The 25,359-nt window shown below is 40.2% G+C and overlaps 1 protein-coding gene across 1 annotated transcript in view; it reads right to left on the bottom strand.

The window, feature by feature from the left end:
- LOC128642597 (centriolin-like) overlaps window positions 1–25,359 on the bottom strand; it is a 45,316-nt gene that overhangs the window by 7,731 nt on the left and 12,226 nt on the right. Inside the window, exon 3 of the mRNA XM_053695366.1 lies at window positions 18,554–18,763. Within this exon, the coding sequence (XP_053551341.1) occupies window positions 18,554–18,763 (210 nt within the window). The remainder of the gene's footprint in view (window positions 1–18,553; window positions 18,764–25,359) is intronic.

Here is a 25,359-nt window from a genome sequence, read left to right as displayed (position 1 = left end):
CCATATCCCACCAGTATTACAGTAATTGCCATCCATCAGATCAGCCATATCCCATCAGTATTACAGTAATTGCCATCCAGCAGATCAGCCATATCCTATCAGTATTACAGTAATTGCCATCCATCAGATCAGCCATATCCCACCAGTATTACAGTAATTGCCATCCATCAGATCAGCCATATCCTATCAGTATTACAGTAATTGCCATCCATCAGATCAGCCATATCCTACCAGTATTACAGTAATTGCCATCCATCAGATCAGCCATATCCCACCAGTATTACAGTAATTGCCATCCATCAGATCAGCCATATCCTATCAGTATTACAGTAATTGCCATCCATCAGATCAGCCATATCCTACCAGTATTACAGTAATTGCCATCCATCAGATCAGCCATATCCTACCAGTATTACAGTAATTGCCATCCATCAGATCAGCCATATCCTACCAGTATTACAGTAATTGCCATCCATCAGATCAGCCATATCCTATCAGTATTACAGTAATTGCCATCCAGCAGATCAGCCATATCTCACCAGTATTACAGTAATTGCCATCCATCAGATCAGCCATATCCTACCAGTATTACAGTAATTGCCATCCATCAGATCAGCCATATCCTACCAGTATTACAGTAATTGCCATCCATCAGATCAGCCATATCCTATCAGTATTACAGTAATTGCCATCCAGCAGATCAGCCATATCTCACCAGTATTACAGTAATTGCCATCCATCAGATCAGCCATATCCTATCAGTATTACAGTAATTGCCATCCATCAGATCAGCCATATCCCACCAGTATTACAGTAGTTGCCATCCATCAGATCAGCCATATCCCACCAGTATTACAGTAGTTGCCATCCATCAGATCAGCCATATCCCACCAGTATTACAGTAATTGCCATCCAGCAGATCAGCCATATCCCATCAGTATTACAGTAATTGCCATCCATCAGATCAGCCATATCCCACCAGTATTACAGTAGTTGCCATCCATCAGATCAGCCATATCCCACCAGTATTACAGTAATTGCCATCCAGCAGATCAGCCATATCCTATCAGTATTACAGTAATTGCCATCCAGCAGATCAGCCATATCCTATCAGTATTATAGTAATTGTTATCCAGCAGATCAGCCATATCCTACCAGTATTACAGTAATTGCCATCCATCAGATCAGCCATATCCCACCAGTATTACAGTAATTGCCATCCAGCAGATCAGCCATATCTCACCAGTATTACAGTAGTTGCCATCCATCAGATCAGCCATATCCTATCAGTATTACAGTAATTGTCATCCAGCAGATCAGCCATATCCTATCAGTATTACAGTAGTTGCCATCCATCAGATCAGCCATATCCTACCAGTATTACAGTAGTTGCCATCCATCAGATCAGCCATATCCTACCAGTATTACAGTAATTGCCATCCATCAGATCAGCCATATCCCACCAGTATTACAGTAATTGCCATCCAGCAGATCAGCCATATCCTATCAGTATTACAGTAATTGCCATCCATCAGATCAGCCATATCCCACCAGTATTACAGTAGTTGCCATCCATCAGATCAGCCATATCCCATCAGTATTACAGTAATTGCCATCCATCAGATCAGCCATATCCCATCAGTATTACAGTAATTGCCATCCAGCAGATCAGCCATATCCTATCAGTATTACAGTAATTGCCATCCATCAGATCAGCCATATCCCACCAGTATTACAGTAGTTGCCATCCATCAGATCAGCCATATCCCACCAGTATTACAGTAATTGCCATCCATCAGATCAGCCATATCCCACCAGTATTACAGTAGTTGCCATCCATCAGATCAGCCATATCCCACCAGTATTACAGTAATTGCCATCCAGCAGATCAGCCATATCCTATCAGTATTACAGTAATTGCCATCCAGCAGATCAGCCATATCCTATCAGTATTACAGTAATTGCCATCCATCAGATCAGCCATATCCTATCAGTATTACAGTAATTGCCATCCATCAGATCAGCCATATCCCACCAGTATTACAGTAATTGCCATCCATCAGATCAGCCATATCCCACCAGTATTACAGTAATTGCCATCCATCAGATCAGCCATATCCCACCAGTATTACAGTAATTGCCATCCATCAGATCAGCCATATCCCACCAGTATTACAGTAATTGCCATCCATCAGATCAGCCATATCCCACCAGTATTACAGTAGTTGCCATCCATCAGATCAGCCATATCCCACCAGTATTACAGTAATTGCCATCCATCAGATCAGCCATATCCCACCAGTATTACAGTAGTTGCCATCCATCAGATCAGCCATATCCCACCAGTATTACAGTAATTGCCATCCAGCAGATCAGCCATATCCTATCAGTATTACAGTAATTGCCATCCAGCAGATCAGCCATATCCTATCAGTATTACAGTAATTGCCATCCATCAGATCAGCCATATCCTATCAGTATTACAGTAATTGCCATCCATCAGATCAGCCATATCCCACCAGTATTACAGTAATTGCCATCCATCAGATCAGCCATATCCCACCAGTATTACAGTAATTGCCATCCATCAGATCAGCCATATCCCACCAGTATTACAGTAGTTGCCATCCATCAGATCAGCCATATCCCACCAGTATTACAGTAATTGCCATCCAGCAGATCAGCCATATCCTATCAGTATTACAGTAATTGCCATCCAGCAGATCAGCCATATCCTATCAGTATTACAGTAATTGCCATCCAGCAGATCAGCCATATCCTATCAGTATTACAGTAATTGCCATCCATCAGATCAGCCATATCCCACCAGTATTACAGTAATTGCCATCCAGCAGATCAGCCATATCCTATCAGTATTACAGTAATTGCCATCCAGCAGATCAGCCATATCCTATCAGTATTACAGTAATTGCCATCCATCAGATCAGCCATATCCCACCAGTATTACAGTAATTGCCATCCATCAGATCAGCCATATCCTACCAGTATTACAGTAATTGCCATCCATCAGATCAGCCATATCCCACCAGTATTACAGTAATTGCCATCCATCAGATCAGCCATATCCCACCAGTATTACAGTAATTGCCATCCATCAGATCAGCCATATCCCACCAGTATTACAGTAGTTGCCATCCATCAGATCAGCCATATCCCACCAGTATTACAGTAATTGCCATCCATCAGATCAGCCATATCCCACCAGTATTACAGTAGTTGCCATCCATCAGATCAGCCATATCCCACCAGTATTACAGTAATTGCCATCCAGCAGATCAGCCATATCCTATCAGTATTACAGTAATTGCCATCCATCAGATCAGCCATATCCTATCAGTATTACAGTAATTGCCATCCATCAGATCAGCCATATCCTACCAGTATTACAGTAATTGCCATCCATCAGATCAGCCATATCCCACCAGTATTACAGTAATTGCCATCCATCAGATCAGCCATATCCCACCAGTATTACAGTAGTTGCCATCCATCAGATCAGCCATATCCCACCAGTATTACAGTAATTGCCATCCAGCAGATCAGCCATATCCCACCAGTATTACAGTAATTGCCATCCAGCAGATCAGCCATATCCTATCAGTATTACAGTAATTGCCATCCAGCAGATCAGCCATATCCCACCAGTATTACAGTAATTGCCATCCAGCAGATCAGCCATATCCTATCAGTATTACAGTAATTGCCATCCATCAGATCAGCCATATCCCACCAGTATTACAGTAGTTGCCATCCATCAGATCAGCCATATCCCACCAGTATTACAGTAGTTGCCATCCATCAGATCAGCCATATCCCACCAGTATTACAGTAATTGCCATCCAGCAGATCAGCCATATCCCATCAGTATTACAGTAATTGCCATCCATCAGATCAGCCATATCCCACCAGTATTACAGTAGTTGCCATCCATCAGATCAGCCATATCCCACCAGTATTACAGTAATTGCCATCCAGCAGATCAGCCATATCCTATCAGTATTACAGTAATTGCCATCCAGCAGATCAGCCATATCCTATCAGTATTACAGTAATTGCCATCCATCAGATCAGCCATATCCTACCAGTATTACAGTAATTGCCATCCATCAGATCAGCCATATCCCACCAGTATTACAGTAATTGCCATCCAGCAGATCAGCCATATCTCACCAGTATTACAGTAGTTGCCATCCATCAGATCAGCCATATCCTATCAGTATTACAGTAATTGTCATCCAGCAGATCAGCCATATCCCACCAGTATTACAGTAATTGCCATCCAGCAGATCTGCCATATCTCACCAGTATTACAGTAATTGCCATCCAGCAGATCAGCCATATCCCACCAGTATTATAGTAATTGCCATCCATCAGATCAGCCATATCCTATCAGTATTACAGTAGTTGCCATCCATCAGATCAGCCATATCCTACCAGTATTACAGTAATTGCCATCCATCAGATCAGCCATATCCCACCAGTATTACAGTAATTGTCATCCAGCAGATCAGCCATATCCCTTCAGTATTACAGTAATTGTTATCCAGCAGATCAGCCATATCCCATCAGTATTACAGTAATTGCCATCCAGCAGATCAGCCATATCCCATCAGTATTACAGTAATTGCCATCCATCAGATCAGCCATATCCCACCAGTATTACAGTAGTTGCCATCCATCAGATCAGCCATATCCCACCAGTATTACAGTAATTGCCATCCATCAGATCAGCCATATCCCACCAGTATTACAGTAATTGCCATCCATCAGATCAGCCATATCCCACCAGTATTACAGTAATTGCCATCCATCAGATCAGCCATATCCCACCAGTATTACAGTAATTGCCATCCAGCAGATCAGCCATATCTCACCAGTATTACAGTAGTTGCCATCCATCAGATCAGCCATATCCCACCAGTATTACAGTAGTTGCCATCCATCAGATCAGCCATATCCCATCAGTATTACAGTAATTGCCATCCATCAGATCAGCCATATCCCACCAGTATTACAGTAGTTGCCATCCATCAGATCAGCCATATCCCATCAGTATTACAGTAATTGCCATCCATCAGATCAGCCATATCCCACCAGTATTACAGTAGTTGCCATCCATCAGATCAGCCATATCCCACCAGTATTACAGTAATTGCCATCCAGCAGATCAGCCATATCCTACCAGTATTACAGTAATTGCCATCCATCAGATCAGCCATATCCCACCAGTATTACAGTAATTGCCATCCATCAGATCAGCCATATCCCACCAGTATTACAGTAATTGCCATCCAGCAGATCAGCCATATCTCACCAGTATTACAGTAATTGCCATCCAGCAGATCAGCCATATCCTATCAGTATTACAGTAATTGCCATCCATCAGATCAGCCATATCCTACCAGTATTACAGTAATTGCCATCCATCAGATCAGCCATATCCCACCAGTATTACAGTAATTGCCATCCATCAGATCAGCCATATCCCACCAGTATTACAGTAGTTGCCATCCATCAGATCAGCCATATCCCACCAGTATTACAGTAATTGCCATCCATCAGATCAGCCATATCCCACCAGTATTACAGTAATTGCCATCCATCAGATCAGCCATATCCTATCAGTATTACAGTAATTGCCATCCAGCAGATCAGCCATATCCTATCAGTATTACAGTAATTGCCATCCATCAGATCAGCCATATCCCACCAGTATTACAGTAGTTGCCATCCATCAGATCAGCCATATCCCACCAGTATTACAGTAGTTGCCATCCATCAGATCAGCCATATCCCACCAGTATTACAGTAATTGCCATCCAGCAGATCAGCCATATCCCATCAGTATTACAGTAATTGCCATCCATCAGATCAGCCATATCCCACCAGTATTACAGTAGTTGCCATCCATCAGATCAGCCATATCCCACCAGTATTACAGTAATTGCCATCCAGCAGATCAGCCATATCCTATCAGTATTACAGTAATTGCCATCCAGCAGATCAGCCATATCCTATCAGTATTACAGTAATTGCCATCCAGCAGATCAGCCATATCCTATCAGTATTACAGTAATTGCCATCCAGCAGATCAGCCATATCCTATCAGTATTACAGTAATTGCCATCCAGCAGATCAGCCATATCCCTTCAGTATTACAGTAATTGTCATCCAGCAGATCAGCCATATCCTATCAGTATTACAGTAATTGCCATCCATCAGATCAGCCATATCCCACCAGTATTACAGTAATTGCCATCCAGCAGATCAGCCATATCTCACCAGTATTACAGTAGTTGCCATCCATCAGATCAGCCATATCTCACCAGTATTACAGTAGTTGCCATCCATCAGATCAGCCATATCTCACCAGTATTACAGTAATTGCCATCCAGCAGATCAGCCATATCCTATCAGTATTACAGTAATTGCCATCCATCAGATCAGCCATATCCCACCAGTATTACAGTAATTGCCATCCAGCAGATCAGCCATATCTCACCAGTATTACAGTAGTTGCCATCCATCAGATCAGCCATATCCTATCAGTATTACAGTAATTGTCATCCAGCAGATCAGCCATATCCTATCAGTATTACAGTAGTTGCCATCCATCAGATCAGCCATATCCTACCAGTATTACAGTAGTTGCCATCCATCAGATCAGCCATATCCTACCAGTATTACAGTAATTGCCATCCATCAGATCAGCCATATCCCACCAGTATTACAGTAATTGCCATCCATCAGATCAGCCATATCCCACCAGTATTACAGTAGTTGCCATCCATCAGATCAGCCATATCCCACCAGTATTACAGTAATTGCCATCCATCAGATCAGCCATATCCCACCAGTATTACAGTAGTTGCCATCCATCAGATCAGCCATATCCCACCAGTATTACAGTAATTGCCATCCAGCAGATCAGCCATATCCTATCAGTATTACAGTAATTGCCATCCAGCAGATCAGCCATATCCTATCAGTATTACAGTAATTGCCATCCATCAGATCAGCCATATCCTACCAGTATTACAGTAATTGCCATCCATCAGATCAGCCATATCCCACCAGTATTACAGTAATTGCCATCCATCAGATCAGCCATATCCCACCAGTATTACAGTAATTGCCATCCATCAGATCAGCCATATCCCACCAGTATTACAGTAATTGCCATCCAGCAGATCAGCCATATCCTATCAGTATTACAGTAATTGCCATCCAGCAGATCAGCCATATCCTATCAGTATTACAGTAATTGCCATCCAGCAGATCAGCCATATCCCACCAGTATTATAGTAATTGTTATCCAGCAGATCAGCCATATCCTATCAGTATTACAGTAATTGCCATCCAGCAGATCAGCCATATCCTATCAGTATTATAGTAATTGCCATCCAGCAGATCAGCCATATCCCACCAGTATTATAGTAATTGTTATCCAGCAGATCAGCCATATCCTATCAGTATTACAGTAATTGTCATCCAGCAGATCAGCCATATCCTATCAGTATTATAGTAATTGCCATCCAGCAGATCAGCCATATCCCATCAGTATTATAGTAATTGCCATCCAGCAGATCAGACATAGCCTATCAGTATTACATTAATTGCTATCCAGCAGATCAGCCATATCCCACCAGTATTACAGTAGTTGCCATCCATCAGATCAGCCATAGCCTATCAGTATTATAGTAATTGCTATCCATCTGATCAGCCATATCCCACCAGTATTACAGTAATTGCCATCCAGCAGATCAGCCATATCCCACCAGTATTACAGTAATTGCTATCCAGCAGATCAGCCATATCCTATCAGTATTACAGTAATTGTCATCCAGCAGATCAGCCATATCCTATCAGTATTACAGTAATTGTCATCCAGCAGATCAGCCATATCCTATCAGTATTACAGTAATTGCCATCCAGCAGTTCAGCCATATCCTATCAGTATTACAGTAATTGCTATCCAGCAGATCAGCCATATACCACCAGTATTACAGTAATTGCCATCCAGCAGATCAGCCATATCCTATCAGTATTACAGTAATTGCCATCCAGCAGATCAGCCATATCCCATCAGTATTACAGTAATTGCTATCCAGCAGATCAGCCATATCCTATCAGTATTACAGTAATTGCCATCCAGCAGATCAGCCATATCCTATCAGTATTATAGTAATTGCCATCCAGCAGATCAGCCATATCCCACCAGTATTACAGTAATTGTCATCCAGCAGATCAGCCATATCCCTTCAGTATTACAGTAATTGTCATCCAGCAGATCAGCCATATCCCTTCAGTATTACATTAATTGCCATCCAGCAGATCAGCCATATCCCTTCAGTATTACAGTAATTGTCATCCAGCAGATCAGCCATATCCTATCAGTATTACAGTAATTGCCATCCAGCAGATCAGCCATATCCTATCAGTATTACAGTAATTGTCATCCAGCAGATCAGCCATATCCTATCAGTATTACAGTAATTGCCATCCAGCAGATCAGCCATATCCTATCAGTACTACAGTAATTGCCATCCAGCAGATCAGCCATATCCTATCAGTATTACAGTAATTGTCATCCAGCAGATCAGCCATATCCTATCAGTATTACAGTAATTGTCATCCAGCAGATCAGCCATATCCCATCAGTATTACAGTAATTGCTATCCAGCAGATCAGCCATATCCTATCAGTATTACAGTAATTGCCATCCAGCAGATCAGCCATATCCTATCAGTATTATAGTAATTGCCATCCAGCAGATCAGCCATATCCCACCAGTATTACAGTAATTGTCATCCAGCAGATCAGCCATATCCCTTCAGTATTACAGTAATTGTCATCCAGCAGATCAGCCATATCCCTTCAGTATTACATTAATTGCCATCCAGCAGATCAGCCATATCCCTTCAGTATTACAGTAATTGTCATCCAGCAGATCAGACATATCCTATCAGTATTACAGTAATTGCCATCCAGCAGATCAGCCATATCCTATCAGTATTACAGTAATTGACATCCAGCAGATCAGCCATATCCTATCAGTATTATAGTAATTGCCATCCAGCAGATCAGCCATATCCTATCAGTATTACAGTAATTGCCATCCAGCAGATCAGCCATATCCTATCAGTATTACAGTAATTCCCATCCAGCAGATCAGCCATATCCTATCAGTATTACAGTAATTGTCATCCAGCAGATCAGCCATATCCTATCAGTATTACAGTAATTGTCATCCAGCAGATCAGCCATATCCCACCAGTATTACAGTAATTGTCATCCAGCAGATCAGCCATATCCTATCAGTATTACAGTAATTGCCATCCAGCAGATCAGCCATATCCCTTCAGTATTAAAGTAATTGTCATCCAGCAGATCAGCCATATCCCTTCAGTATTACAGTAATTGCCATCCAGCAGATCAGCCATATCCTATCAGTATTACAGTAATTGTCATCCAGCAGATCAGCCATATCCTATCAGTATTACAGTAATTGCCATCCAGCAGATCAGCCATATCCTATCAGTACTACAGTAATTGCCATCCAGCAGATCAGCCATATCCTATCAGTATTACAGTAATTGCCATCCAGCAGATCAGCCATATCCTATCAGTATTACAGTAATTGTCATCCAGCAGATCAGCCATATCCCATCAGTATTACAGTAATTGCTATCCAGCAGATCAGCCATATCCTATCAGTATTACAGTAATTGCCATCCAGCAGATCAGCCATATCCTATCAGTATTATAGTAATTGCCATCCAGCAGATCAGCCATATCCCACCAGTATTACAGTAATTGTCATCCAGCAGATCAGCCATATCCCTTCAGTATTACAGTAATTGTCATCCAGCAGATCAGCCATATCCCACCAGTATTACATTAATTGTCATCCAGCAGATCAGCCATATCCCTTCAGTATTACATTAATTGCCATCCAGCAGATCAGCCATATCCCTTCAGTATTACATTAATAGTCATTCAGCAGATCAGCCATATCCTATCAGTACTACAGTAATTGCCATCCAGCAGATCAGCCATATCCTATCAGTACTACAGTAATTGCCATCCAGCAGATCAGCCATATCCTATCAGTATTACAGTAATTGTCATCCAGCAGATCAGCCATATCCCATCAGTATTACAGTAATTGCTATCCAGCAGATCAGCCATATCCTATCAGTATTACAGTAATTGCCATCCAGTAGATCAGCCATATCTCACCAGTATTATAGCAATTGCCATCCAGCAGATCGGCCATATCCCATCAGTATTACAGTAATTGCCATCCAGCAGATCAGCCATATCCTATCAGTATTACAGTAATTGTCATCCAGCAGATCAGCCATATCCCATCAGTATTACAGTAATTGCTATCCAGCAGATCAGCCATATCCTATCAGTATTACAGTAATTGCCATCCAGCAGATCAGCCATATCCTATCAGTATTATAGTAATTGCCATCCAGCAGATCAGCCATATCTCATCAGTATTACAGTAATTGCCATCCAGCAGATCAGCCATATCCCATCAGTATTACAGTAATTGCTATCCAGCAGATCAGCCATATCCTATCAGTATTACAGTAATTGTCATCCAGCAGATCAGCCATATCCTATCAGTATTACAGTAATTGCCATCCAGCAGATCAGCCATATCCTATCAGTATTATAGTAATTGCCATCCAGCAGATCAGCCATATCTCACCAGTATTACAGTAATTGTCATCCAGCAGATCAGCCATATCCCATCAGTATTACAGTAATTGCCATCCAGCAGATCAGCCATATCCCACCAGTATTCCAGTAATTGCCATCCAGCAGATCAGCCATATCCCATCAGTATTATAGTAATTGCCATCCAGCAGATCAGCCATATCCTATCAGTATTACAGTAATTGCTATCCAGCAGATCAGCCATATCCTATCAGTATTACAGTAATTGTCATCCAGCAGATCAGCCATATCCTATCAGTATTACAGTAATTGCCATCCAGCAGATCAGCCATATCCTATCAGTATTACAGTAATTGCCATCCAGCAGATCAGCCATATCCTATCAGTATTACAGTAATTGCCATCCAGCAGATCAGCCATATCCTATCAGTATTACAGTAATTGCCATCCAGCAGATCAGCCATATCCTATCAGTATTACAGTAATTGCCATCCAGCAGATCAGCCATATCCTATCAGTATTACAGTAATTGCCATCCAGCAGATCAGCCATATCCTATCAGTATTACAGTAATTGCCATCCAGCAGATCAGCCATATCCTATCAGTATTACAGTAATTGTCATCCAGCAGATCAGCCATATCCTATCAGTATTATAGTAATTGCCATCCAGTAGATCAGCCATATCCCACCAGTATTATAGTAATTGCCAGTAACATCAGGCGTGGTTAGCTCACAACCATATTTCTGATATAAACTTAATTTATGACTCCAATCTCTGTCCATGTTCACAACTAGTTTTGAAAAATTCCTAACTGGGGAGGTGACTTGGAAGTCTTGTGGTCCTTTTAAACATAATTCCCCCCCCCCCCCACACACACTTTCTGCCTCTGTTTCCAGCTCAAAAGTTGGCACTCACCCTTCATCTGTTATTTGGAAGTATTCTCTCAGTTCTGTCATTCAGTTAGTTAATTCCAAAGAATAATTCTTAAAAATGTGTAAATATATACATAATGTAAACTTAGCTATGGTTATACTAGTTTAGTACATTGTGTGTGTGTGTGTGTATATATATATATATACACACACATATATACACACATACATACATTATAGAGGTTTGTACCTTTTTTAACAAAAATCATGTTAGTGGTCCACGGGATTCAAAATTGTGAGTTTAGCGGTCCCTGAGGTCCAAAAGGTTGGCGACCCCTGGTCAAAAATATGTCTGACATATGTCTATATAATTAATTTTATTATTCACAATATTTAGAAACCAAGTATCAATGGTATATACCACCTTTAGATACTGACCGTATGTCCAAGTTGATTGACATTCGTCTGGTCACATTATCATTCAGTAAGAGGCAGAAACACTTAAATTTCTCCAAACCGGGCGGCTCGCTGCCTTTGAAAAAGCCTGCACGGGCGAAATGCGTCAGAAGCCTTTCTGAGACGCTTTTAAATACTTTCCTTGTTGAGACTCATCTATCTGAGCCTATTCCTCTATTTTGTTTCTAGCTATATCGCATTAAGCAACTTGGAGTGAGGTGCTTACTGTAATGGCACTAGGCTAGATAGTATCTGTGTGCTATTTTGGCGTGCACTTACTTAGTGAGATTATTCCTCCATTTAATACAACTATAGCATACTATTAAGTATTAGAAGTGGAGTACTGGGGGGTACCTGCAGACTTACCCAACACCGGTCATAATATGGCAGTAATGGAAACTAACAGTATACATTATAATTAATAGAAATTGCATTTCACCAGCAACATAGTTGCTAACAAGACCAGTTGTTACCTTAATAATATCACACTACGAGTTGAAGCATTATAGTAATGTAGTGATCTACTATTTGTTAATTTACTGCAATAAATCTAGCTATACCATTTTGGCTATGAGAAGAAAGCTGTGTATAAACATATACCTGTTTTATATCAGACTCGTTCTAAGAAAACACTGTTGCCAATAATTGTACCGACCAGATAACTCAATCCCCTTCTCTAGCTCTGAAGATAGCAAGTGTTTAAGCATTACATATTCCACAACATATTTACTATACTAGCGTAGTCTATTGCTAACAACATTGAACAAAATGTACACGTTGTTGCAATAAAGGTCAGCTCACCACTCTGATTTGCTCACACTGGTTACGCAACTTCAGCCCAGAAATACACATCACAATATATATTTAATGTGATGGTTAGGTGGATTACGCAGACACTATATTGTGGCAACCACTGTACACTTTTATTACACCACACGGGCTATTTCCCTGTTTATTATATGTTATTCCAAACTGAGTGTTTGTAGTTTTATGTAGCTTCTATTATATAGGGAATGGTGCTAGATGCATAAACAATAATATTTCAAAAAACTAAGGAGATTCTCACAAGAATGAGAAGATCCCCTGTAAGTATGCACTTGTAAGCACTCTGAGCCTAGACTGTGAAGCGGTTATTCCAGACCGGGTTCAAATAAAATATAACTTTTATTATAAATTGCTCTTAAAATAAGGGTAACACACAAATTAAAAACGACACTAGCACTGTCATGTGATCTGACAATTCACTGTATGGAGGACTAAAATATATTAGTGGCCTATAGTGAATAAATTTGTGCCTCCTGTCTGATATTATATATTCTTGGCTATACTTAGATTGATGGGTCCCAAATACTGTGTGTGAGTTTTACTCTTTATGTCACACACAATTTGTAAGTGTATTTGGATACTCTAATGATTCTCTTGTATATAGTGTAAGCCAGAGATATTCCACTCCGTTACTATTCGCTCTGGACAGTCGGTACCAATGGCTCAGTCTAGGTATTCCAGTGTCACTATTGTGTGATTATGTACTGTCACAGTTTTTTATGTGGTTAAACGTTGTAAAAGAATGAAGTGAGTTTCACACGTGACTCCTGTATAGTATATTCACTTAGACTTAAGTTTATTCGATTAGTATCGTGTATTCTCAGCTTGTTTGTGAGTATTGGACCAATTGGAATTATTAATAGAACCTTTCGTGTATTGTTATTTTATTGATACATGAAATTTTGGGCATTAATAGTTTATTTTGAAAGCAGCACTTTCTCAGTGTTTCTACTTTGTGTCTCAATTGAACTGATACATAATGTACATTCCACACATGCAGCCTAAATGCCTGTATGTTAATTTTGAGACAGTAATGTTTCTATATTATCAGTATCCTAGTGCATTATTATGGGCTGTGTTGCAGACTTATACTCTTTGATCAGACATTATGTCCATTTGGGAGAAAACACTGTCTCTATTGTGTTACTATATATCAAATTTGTGCTTGTATCAGTTTCTGCTACAGAGAGAACCTGTTTCTTATATGCATCTCAATAAAGCTGGTATTTTATGTACGGTACAACTATATAGCCTGAATGCCTATATTTTTATTCTTACAACAGTATTATCTCTGTATTATCGTTGTCTTGGTGCATTATATTAGGCTGTGTTGCTGATTTTAGTCCCTCAATCGGGCAGTATCTTAATTTGAGAGCAGCCTCAATCTCGGTTCAGCCACTGTAAATTACAATCACGCTTGTCTATCTCTGTTATAGAGAGGACCTAAGGTTCAATCTGTTTATGTTACTACTATCGCTAGTAATATATTCTCATTTCCAATTGTATTTTCGCAAATACTCAGTATAGTGTGTGAACTTCGGTTTTAAGCGCGACCGGAGAGTGGATATAATCTATAAATATCAATATTGATATAATATTAATTCTGGCTAAGTCTGGCACAACCCAGACTATTCAACAAATTAACTAAGTATAGCTATAGTAGTTTTTCTAGATTACATTGAGTGCTAGGCTAGCACTCAATGTAATCTAGAAAAACTACTATAGCTATACTTAGCTATACTTAGTTAGCGGTCGCGCTTAAAACCGAAGTTCACACACTATACTGAGTATTTGCGAAAATACAATTGGAAATGAGAATATATTACTAGCGATAGTAGTAACATAAACAGATTGAACCTTAGGTCCTCTCTATAACAGAGATAGACAAGCGTGATTGTAATTTACAGTGGCTGAACCGAGATTGAGGCTGCTCTCAAATTAAGATACTGCCCAATTGAGGGACTAAAATCAGCAACACAGCCTAATATAATGCACCAAGACAACGATAATACAGAGATAATACTGTTGTAAGAATAAAAATATAGGCATTCAGGCTATATAGTTGTACCGTACATAAAATACCAGCTTTATTGAGATGCATATAAGAAACAGGTTCTCTCTGTAGCAGAAACTGATACAAGCACAAATTTGATATATAGTAACACAATAGAGACAGTGTTTTCTCCCAAATGGACATAATGTCTGATCAAAGAGTATAAGTCTGCAACACAGCCCATAATAATGCACTAGGATACTGATAATATAGAAACATTACTGTCTCAAAATTAACATACAGGCATTTAGGCTGCATGTGTGGAATGTACATTATGTATCAGTTCAATTGAGACACAAAGTAGAAACACTGAGAAAGTGCTGCTTTCAAAATAAACTATTAATGCCCAAAATTTCATGTATCAATAAAATAACAATACACGAAAGGTTCTATTAATAATTCCAATTGGTCCAATACTCACAAACAAGCTGAGAATACACAATACTAATCGAATAAACTTAAGTCTAAGTGAATATACTATACAGGAGTCACGTGTGAAACTCACTTCATTCTTTTACAACGTTTAACCACATAAAAAACTGTGACAGTACATAATCACACAATAGTGACACTGGAATACCTAGACTGAGCCATTGGTACCGACTGTCCAGAGCGAATAGTAACGGAGTGGAATATCTCTGGCTTACACTATATACAAGAGAATCATTAGAGTATCCAAATACACTTACAAATTGTGTGTGACATAAAGAGTAAAACTCACACACAGTATTTGGGACCCATCAATCTAAGTATAGCCAAGAATATATAATATCAGACAGGAGGCACAAATTTATTCACTATAGGCCACTAATATATTTTAGTCCTCCATACAGTGAATTGTCAGATCACATGACAGTGCTAGTGTCGTTTTTAATTTGTGTGTTACCCTTATTTTAAGAGCAATTTATAATAAAAGTTATATTTTATTTGAACCCGGTCTGGAATAACCGCTTCACAGTCTAGGCTCAGAGTGCTTACAAGTGCATACTTACAGGGGATCTTCTCATCACTGTACACTTTTAGTTGAACTCACACAGCCACATAATACAGTGTATATATTAGCTTGGTGACAATGCAAATCCATGTGTGCAAGCATTACATACTATGCCTATTCTTTGTATCCATTATCTGATCCACATAGTCACCTTTTTACTTTGTGGCTATGTGTGGGATATTGTGTGCGCATTCCTTTTATTAATGTGAATTAATTCTAATGCAAAGCACCACCCCACCAACCCTATATATATATAAAGTAACATACACTACTGTTATATACTGCTATACTGATGCCCTCTCATCCTGGCACTGTTACATAAAGGTATTTTCATATGAATACATACAACAACGATTCAGGATATCATGAAGCTATTTGACTAAGGGATAATATCCCCAAAACATTGTTGTATGTATTTTGTGTTAGACTTTTGAAATATGTGATTCAGGTGTTGTCTGGCACCAGCGGCATGCACTTCAGTGAGAGTGCAGACCAATCTGTGTTATTGGCGATTGTGAAAAATTTACCCCAATAATGCCACAAAATCAACAATGGCCAGTTGCTATGACAGCTTCATGTGCTGAGGCTGAGTGTTAATGTCTGAAAGACAAAGGCGCCTCCTAGTGTGATACAGTCAATGCAAAATGGGTGCTGCTCCATTTGTTATCCAAATTATCCAATTGTGCTCAGTCAGACCTTCTGGGAACTTAGTGTCCCAGCTCACTGTCACCGCGGTAATGCCGGTCTCTCCAATATCCTCAATGAATGCAATAAGCTCAGACTCAATTATGGTTAAATATTCCACAATTTAATGGTATATATAAAAAACAGAAGTCAGCCAAATGACTCTGAAATGAAAATCACAGAATGCTACGCGTTTCTCAGACCCCTGTCTGTTTCATCAGGCTTCTGTACACTAAAAGAGAGTTCTGGCTTAAATACAACAAACATCCAATCCCTATCCTCTATTGGTTAACACACCTCCCAGGTGTACAAGTGCATAATTAATCCAATTGGTAGTTATGGGGATGTGGCCAACCAATCACTAACCATCTAACAAAATTTCAAACTGTAATACACAATCTTTGTTTATAAACATTCAGTTGCATCAGTCGCAGCTGTGTTTATAAACATTCAGTCGCAGCTGTGTTTATAAACATTCAGTTGCATCAGCCGCAGCTGTGTTTATAAACATTCAGTCACAGCTTTGTGTACCTTGATGGAAATATCATGTCAACATTACATATGGTATCACTGGAGTTATATACCTCTATTTCAATCCCAGACAAAAAAACATTAAAGTGTTTATTTGGGATTGAAATAGAGGTATATAAGTCCAGTGACAAATATGGTGTATTAGAGTATGACATTTTGTTAGATGGTTAGTGATTGGTTGGCCACATCCCCATAACTGCTAATTGGATTAATTATGCACTTGTACACCTGGGAGGTGTGTTAACCAATAGAGGATAGTGATTGGATGTTTGTTGTATTTAAGCCAGAACTCTCTTTTAGTGAACAGAAGCCTGATGAAACAGACAGGGGTCTGAGAAACGCGTAGCATTCTGTGATTTTCATTTCAGAGTCATTTGGTTGACTTCTGTTTTTTATATATACCATAAAATTGTGGAATTTTTAACCATAATTGAGAGTCTGAGCTTATTGCATTCATTGAAGATATTGGAGAGACCGGCATTACCGCGGTGACAGTGAGCTGGGACACTGTAAGTTCCCAGAAGGTCTGACTGAGCACAACTGGGTGCTGCTCCATTTATGAGTATCCATTTGTTATCCAAATTATCCATTTTGTATCGACTGTATCACACTAGGAGGCACCTTTGTCTTGTGATGTTATTCACAGAGAAAGTTTGTATCCAGATCATTTACCTGGCAAGGAGCTGACTCCAGATTGGGTTTTATTACTACCTCTGACACATCACTTGAATGGTTCATATGAAACATCTACATCCAAAGGACACCATGACCTTGGGACTTATCTAAGGGCTGACACCTTGAACAGATAAGAGTCAACATGACTTATTCTTCTCATTTATATTTCATTACATATAATAATAGTATATCATATTTCTTGTCATATAGTTATTGGTTGTATGCCTGCTTTTATATTATATATAACATTTAATGTATTAGATAGTTAGATCTGTATAGGAATACCATATTCCCCCTATCTATACTTGCACCCCTAGTGTTGACAACTAGTGTGTACAACAGGTCATTAAAGGGACACTCAATCGAAATTAAACTTTCATTATTCAGATAGAGCATGCCATTTTAAACAACTTTCAAATTTACTTCCATTTAAAAAATGTGCAGTCTCCTACTGAGCATGTGCAAAAATAAGTGTGTATGCATTTGTGAATGGCTGATGGTTGTCACATGGTACGTGTATGCATTTGTGATTAGCTGATGGCTGTCACATGGTATAAGGGGAGTGGAAAGAGACATAAGTTTTAAAATCGTCTGAAACTAAATATACTACTTATTTGAAGTTCAGACTAAGTGCTATTGCATTGTCTTGTTCACTTGCATTTGTTGATTATGCAAATCCTCTTTGTTGACTGGTCCTTTAAGAATGTCTGAATATAAACCATATTGCTATATACGGTGTCCTACCTGTTTTAGGTGCTTATGATCATCGTTAATCACATGGCTCATTATCCCTGGTGAACCATGAAAATGAAACGTAGAGTCTGCCGATGTACTGCTCACTAGGTCATCCAAGGCATCAACTTGTCTCTTCAGACTGTGTAGGCTGCCCTCTGTCTGTTGTCTTCCTCTGCTCAACACATCAGCTTGTTTAGACATGCAATGGTGGAGCTGAGCCTAAAAAGTAAACCATCAGTTTAGTTACTAGACGTGCACTGGTGGAGCTGAGCCTAAAAAGTAAACCATCAGTTTAGTTACTAGACGTGCACTGGTGGAGCTGAGCCTAAAAAGTAAACCATCAGGTTAGTTACTAGACGTGCACTGGTGGAGCTGAGCCTAAAAGTAAACCATCAGGTTAGTTACTAGATATTCACTGGTGGAGCTGAGCCTAAAAGTAAACCATCAGGTTAGTTACTAGATATTCACTGGTGGAGCTGAGCCTAAAAGTAAACCATCAGGTTAGTTACTAGACGTGCACTGGTGGAGCTGAGCCTAAAAGTAAACCATCAGGTTAGTTACTAGATATTCACTGGTGGAGCTGAGCCTAAAAGTAAACCATCAGGTTAGTTACTAGACGTGCACTGGTGGAGCTGAGCCTAAAAGTAAACCATCAGGTTAGTTACTAGATATTCACTGGTGGAGCTGAGCCTAAAAGTAAACCATCAGGTTAGTTACTAGACGTGCACTGGTGGAGCTGAGCCTAAAAGTAAACCAGCAGTTTAGTTACTAGATATACACTGGTGGTGCTGAACCTACAAGGTAAACCATCATCTCAGTTACTAGACGTGCACTGGTGGTGCTGAGCCTAAAAAGTAAACCATCATCTTAGTTACTATACGTGCACTGGTGGCGCTGAATCTACAAGGTAAACCATCAGTTTAGTTACTAGACGTGCACTGGTGGCGCTGAACCTACAAGGTAAACCATCAGTTTAGTTACTAGACGTGCACTGGTGGAGCTGAGCCTACAAGGTAAACCATCAGTTTAGTTACTAGACGTGCACTGGTGGTGCTGAACCTACAAGGTAAACCATCAGTTTAGTTACTAGACGTGCACTGGTGGAGCTGAGCCTAAAAAGTAAACCATCAGTTTAGTTACTAGACCTGCACATGTGGTACTGAACCTACAAGGTAAACCATCAGGTTAGTTACTAGACGTGCACTGGTGGTGCTGAACCTACAAGGTAAACCATCAATTTAGTTACTAGACGTGCACATGTGGTACTGAACCTACAAGGTAAACCATCAGTTTAGTTACTAGACGTGCACTAGTGGTGCTGAACCTACAAGGTAAACCATCAATTTAGTTACTAGACGTGCACATGTGGTACTGAACCTATAAGGTAAACCATCAGTTTAGTTACTAGACGTGCACTGGTGGTGCTGAACCTACAAGGTAAACCATCAGTTTAGTTACTAGACGTGCACTGGTGGTGCTGAGCCTACAAGGTAAACCATCAGTTTAGTTACTAGACGTGCACATGTGGTGCTGAACCTACAAGGTAAACCATCAGTTTAGTTAATAGACGTGCACTGGTGGTGCTGAACCTACAAGGTAAACCATCAGTTTAGTTACTAGACGTGCACATGTGGTGCTGAACCTATAAGGTAAACCATCAGTTTAGTTACTAGACGTGCACTGGTGGTGCTGAACCTACAAGGTAAACCATCAGTTTAGTTACTAGATGTGCACTGGTGGTGCTGAACCTACAAGGTAAACCATCAGTTTAGTTACTAGACGTGCACATGTGGTGCTGAACCTATAAGGTAAACCATCAGTTTAGTTACTAGACGTGCACTGGTGGTGCTGAACCTACAAGGTAAACCATCAATTTAGTTACTAGACGTGCACTGGTGGTGCTGAACCTACAAGGTAAACCATCAGTTTAGTTACTAGACGTGCACATGTGGTGCTGAACCTACAAGGTAAACCATCAGTTTAGTTACTAGACGTGCACATGTGGTACTGAACCTACAAGGTAAACCATCAGTTTAGTTACTAGACGTGCACTGGTGGTGCTGAACCTACAAGGTAAACCATCAGTTTAGTTACTAGACGTGCACATGTGGTACTGAACCTACAAGGTAAACCATCAGTTTAGTTACTAGACGTGCACTAGTGGTGCTGAACCTACAAGGTAAACCATCAGTTTAGTTACTAGACGTGCACTGGTGGTGCTGAACCTACAAGGTAAACCATCAGTTTAGTTACTAGACGTGCACTAGTGGTGCTGAACCTACAAGGTAAACCATCAGTTTAGTTACTAGACATGCACTGGTGGTGCTGAACCTACAAGGTAAACCATCAGTTTAGTTACTAGACGTGCACTGGTGGTGCTGAACCTACAAGGTAAACCATCAATTTAGTTACTAGACGTGCACTGGTGGTGCTGAGCCTACAAGGTAAACCATCAGTTTAGTTACTAGACGTGCACATGTGGTACTGAACCTACAAGGTAAACCATCAGTTTAGTTACTAGACGTGCACTGGTGGTGCTGAGCCTAAAAAGTAAACCATCAGTTTAGTTACTAGACGTGCACTGGTGGAGCTGAGCCTGAAAAACAAAATTTATGCCCACCTGATAAATTTCTTTCTTTCTTGACACAGTGAGTCCACGGGATCATCAATTACTGTTGGAAATATCACTCCTGGCCAGCAGGAGGAGGCAAAGAGCACCACATCAAAGCTGTTAAGTATCACTTCCCTTCCTACAAACCCCAGTCATTCGACCGAAGGAAAAGGAGAAAGGAAGTAACAGGTGCAGAGGTGCCTGAGGTTTATATAAAAACACAGTCTGAAAAACAGGGAGGGCTGTGGACTCACCGTATCAAGAAATAAATAAATTTATCAGGTAAGCATCAATTTTGTTTTCTTTCTTAAGACACGGTGAGTCCACGGAATCATCAATTACTGTTAAGAATCAATACCCAAGCTAGAGGACACAGATGATAAGGGAGGGACAAGACAGAGAACCTAAACAGAAGGCACCACTGCTTGTAGAACCTTTCTCCCAAAAGAAGCTTCAGCCGAGGCAAAAGTATTGAATTTATAGAATTTAGAAAAAGTGTGCAAAAAAGACCAAGTCGCAGCCTTACAGATCTGTTCTACAAAGGCCTCATTCTTAAAGGCCCAAGAGGAAGACCGCCCTGGTGGAATGAGCTGTAATTCTCTCAGGAGGCTGCTGTCCCGCAGTCTCCTATGCCAAAACAAATTATACTTCTCAACCAGAGAGAAAGAGAAGTGGCTGTAGCTTTTTTTTTTAGTTTTCAAAAGAGCTTTATTGAGATCGAATGAGATTACATATCATAAAACAGTTGTACATGGTATATATCATTAATGTTACAAGTTAGAATATCTCATACATGAATCCATGTAATAACAGTGAGAAAACTAGAATCATATATTACGTTACTTATGATTATCATATAGCTTCTTGTTTTCCATTTCAGCAAATCTCAATCTTGTCCCCTGAAATTGCAATTGAGACCTCTCTTGGGTCTGAAGCAGGATAAAATAAATAAATAAGTGGTATTGGGGATATGTAAAGTTAAAATATAATAAGAAAAATGGTAGCGTACAGCTTAAGCGATAAATTCAAACCAGCAAATATCCATAACGAATCTGACTATAGCTATACATCGGTATTAACCGTGCTCTTTTCCCAGCCCCCTACAACAGAGATGCAACTACTCGTTTCTTTTGAGGATTTATATAGATGCACAAGTCAGGACTGGATATTATATTAACATACAACTCACGACGACAAACTACTATTTTTTTATGGTCTAACTAAGAAACTACATAACAAAATAAAAAGAAACACAACTACGCAAAACTTTTTCCCCTGCTTATATAGTCTTCATTATTGAGTGGCTATATACATACAGTCTCAGCTAATTGTTGTGTGTCATGTCTTGGACAAAAATGATATATATATGATACAGCTCATAAAACTTTCTTTTAAGGTATAGCTCTTGTTAATTATAATAATAGATATTTGGGCTCCCAACCACGGTCCCGGCCGTAGACCGCGAAAGGGGCACTGGTATTACTATCCTCTTTTTTTTTTTTTTTGGTAATCTGAGGCAGTATATGTATTGTTAATCCCTTTTTCAAATGTAGTTTTATGTCACCCTAGGGGCCCCTCACTAAACCCCGCAGGAGACACACAGGAATATAAAAGGACGTTAATGCCTCCGATATGCCATAAATGTGTATATGGTTCCAAGGCTCACTTGTACTTATGAATGTGTTTCAGTGAAAGTGCATGAGGCAAAACATAGGGAAGTATTAACAGATACAATTACATTAGTATAGTGTAAAGATATAGATAAGCTAGGTTAAAACATTTTTAAACCAACAATATTAAACAGTATTTATCGATACATGTCTGTTTAGCCGCAAGGTAGCGAGGGTTAAAGTGCTGAGCTTTTTAGGTTGTTTAGAGGCTATTGCGTGGCTTGTTCTATAGCCTTGACTGTATTTAAATGCTGTATCAGCACTGAGAGACGCCATGGAGATAGTGTTCTTCTGTTGCTTATCAATCACTGGTAAACTGTTATTCTGCCGGGGCGACTTCTTTCGAGGTGAAACCTGTGAAGATGACACTGTACTAGCTTTGTTTTCCCTTTTGCTTTTTAGGGAGGAAACCGCAGGAGCGCCCTTTGCTGCGATTCCGTCCTCCATAGCTGTCGCCTCCATATCTTCCGCTTTGCTCCCCAAGTTGAAGTATAACATTTGTGGTTGTCTTAGAAAGTCCCAAGGAGCCCTTTGCATTAGATCCATAAAGCGGTGTTCAATCTTCTCCAAAATGTCATCGATGCGGGAAAGATAGTTAACTTCTGTCACGGCAGTTATGTTTATTGCACAGTGATAGACTTCTTGGTAGCCTTAAGTTTTCTGTATCGGAAGGAGTCTTTTTATTCTATAGTGCCGTAAGGATGTGAAAAATTTATATTCTAGTATATCCAGTCCTAACAATTACCCTCGGGGAACCGAGGGGGGAAGCGCTGCCTGTCCTGAGCTGCAGCTCCAGGCCTTTGTTGTCCGCTCTTGTGTTCCAGCATCAGAAATAAAGCGAATAACTTGATTTTTATCAAACAAACCAATGTTCCAGTAGTGCTGGTCGTTTTATGTGCTAAATCACTGTGATAGGTATCCTACACCGGCGGGTTTCTGGATAATCGGCAGGAGCACTAAGAAGATGCGACCGTCAACAGTCGCTGCTTGGACACGCCCCCCTGAACCTATCGTAGCCGTAGCTTTTTGAACCTTATGTTTTCCAGAAAAACAAACAATGCAGAAAACTGACAAAAGTCCTTCGTAGCCTGCAAATAGAATTTAAGAGCCCTCACAACATCTAAGTTGTGTAACAACCACTCCTTGAGAGAGGAAGGATTAGGGCAGAGAGAAGGAACAACAATTTCCTGATTAATATTTTTGTCCGAAACAACCTTAGGAAGAAAACCAAACTTGTTACGGAGAACTGCCTTATCCGAATGAAATATCAGATAAGGAGAATCACACTGCAAAGCTGAAAGTTCAGAAACTCTCTGAGCAGAAGAAATAGCAGTAAGAAACAAAACCTTCCAAGATAATAGCTTAATATCTATGGAATGCATAGGCTCAAACGGAGGCTATTGTAAAACTTTAAGAACAAGGTTAAGACTCCAAGGTGGAGCAACTGATTTAAACACAGGCCTGATTCTGACCAGGGCCTGACAAAAGGATTGTACATCTGGCACATCCGCCAGACGCTTGTGTAGAAGAATGGAAAGAGCAAAAATTTGACCCTTGAGGGTACTGACAGATAACCCTTTCTCAAGGCCTTCCTGGAGAAAAGACAGAATCCTTGGGATCCTAACCCTACTCCGGGAATATCCTTTAGATTTGCACCAATAAATATATTTACACCATATCTTATGGTAAATCCTTCTAGTAACAGGCTTGCAAGCCTGTACCATGGTCTCGATAACCGATTGGGAAAAAAAATGCTTGGCTAAAATCAAGCGTTCAATCTCCAAGCAGTCAGTTTTAGAGAAACGAGATTCGGATGGTTGTCATGAATTGACCCTCCTGGGGGGCAGAATGGAGCGAATAGTCTCCATCTTGAAGGACGGTACTCTGAAGAACTTGTTAAGTAATTTTTAGATCTAGAATGGGTCTGAAAGTTTCCTCTTTTTTTGGGAACCACAAACAGGTTTGAGTAAAACACGAGACCCTGTTCCTGACATGGGACAGGCACTACCACTCCCAAGAGGGAAAGATCCTGCACACATTTCAAGAACGCTTCTCTTTTTGTCTGGTCTACAGATAATCTTGAGGGGTGGAACCTTCCTCTGGGAGGAAAGGTTTTGAACTTGTATCCTTGAGAAACAATGTCCACTGCCCAAGGGTCTGGGACATCTCGCTCCCAACCTTGTGCAAAAAGAGAAAGTCTGCCCCCTACTTGATCCGATCACGGATCGGGGGCAACCACTTCATGCTGACTTGGATTCAGCTGCGGGTTTCTTGGATTGCTTCCCCTTGCTCCAGGACTGATCAGGCTTCCACAAGGGCTTGGACTGTTCCTGTTTGGTAGAGGCCTACCTCTGTAATTACGAAAGGAACGAAAATTATTCTGATGTCCCTTTATTTTGTTCTTCTTGTCTTGGGGCAGAAAGGAACCTTTACCTCCCATGATATCGGAAATAATTTCTGCCAATGCCGGCCCGAACAAGGTCTTTCCCTTGTAAGGTATTGCCAAAAGCTTAGATTTAGAAGAAACATCAGCA

This window comes from Bombina bombina, chromosome 12 (assembly GCF_027579735.1).
Source record: "Bombina bombina isolate aBomBom1 chromosome 12, aBomBom1.pri, whole genome shotgun sequence".
Classification (NCBI taxonomy): domain Eukaryota; kingdom Metazoa; phylum Chordata; class Amphibia; order Anura; family Bombinatoridae; genus Bombina; species Bombina bombina.
Note: the sequence above shows the minus strand (reverse complement) of the source record. Positions and strands in the feature narration are given on the sequence as shown.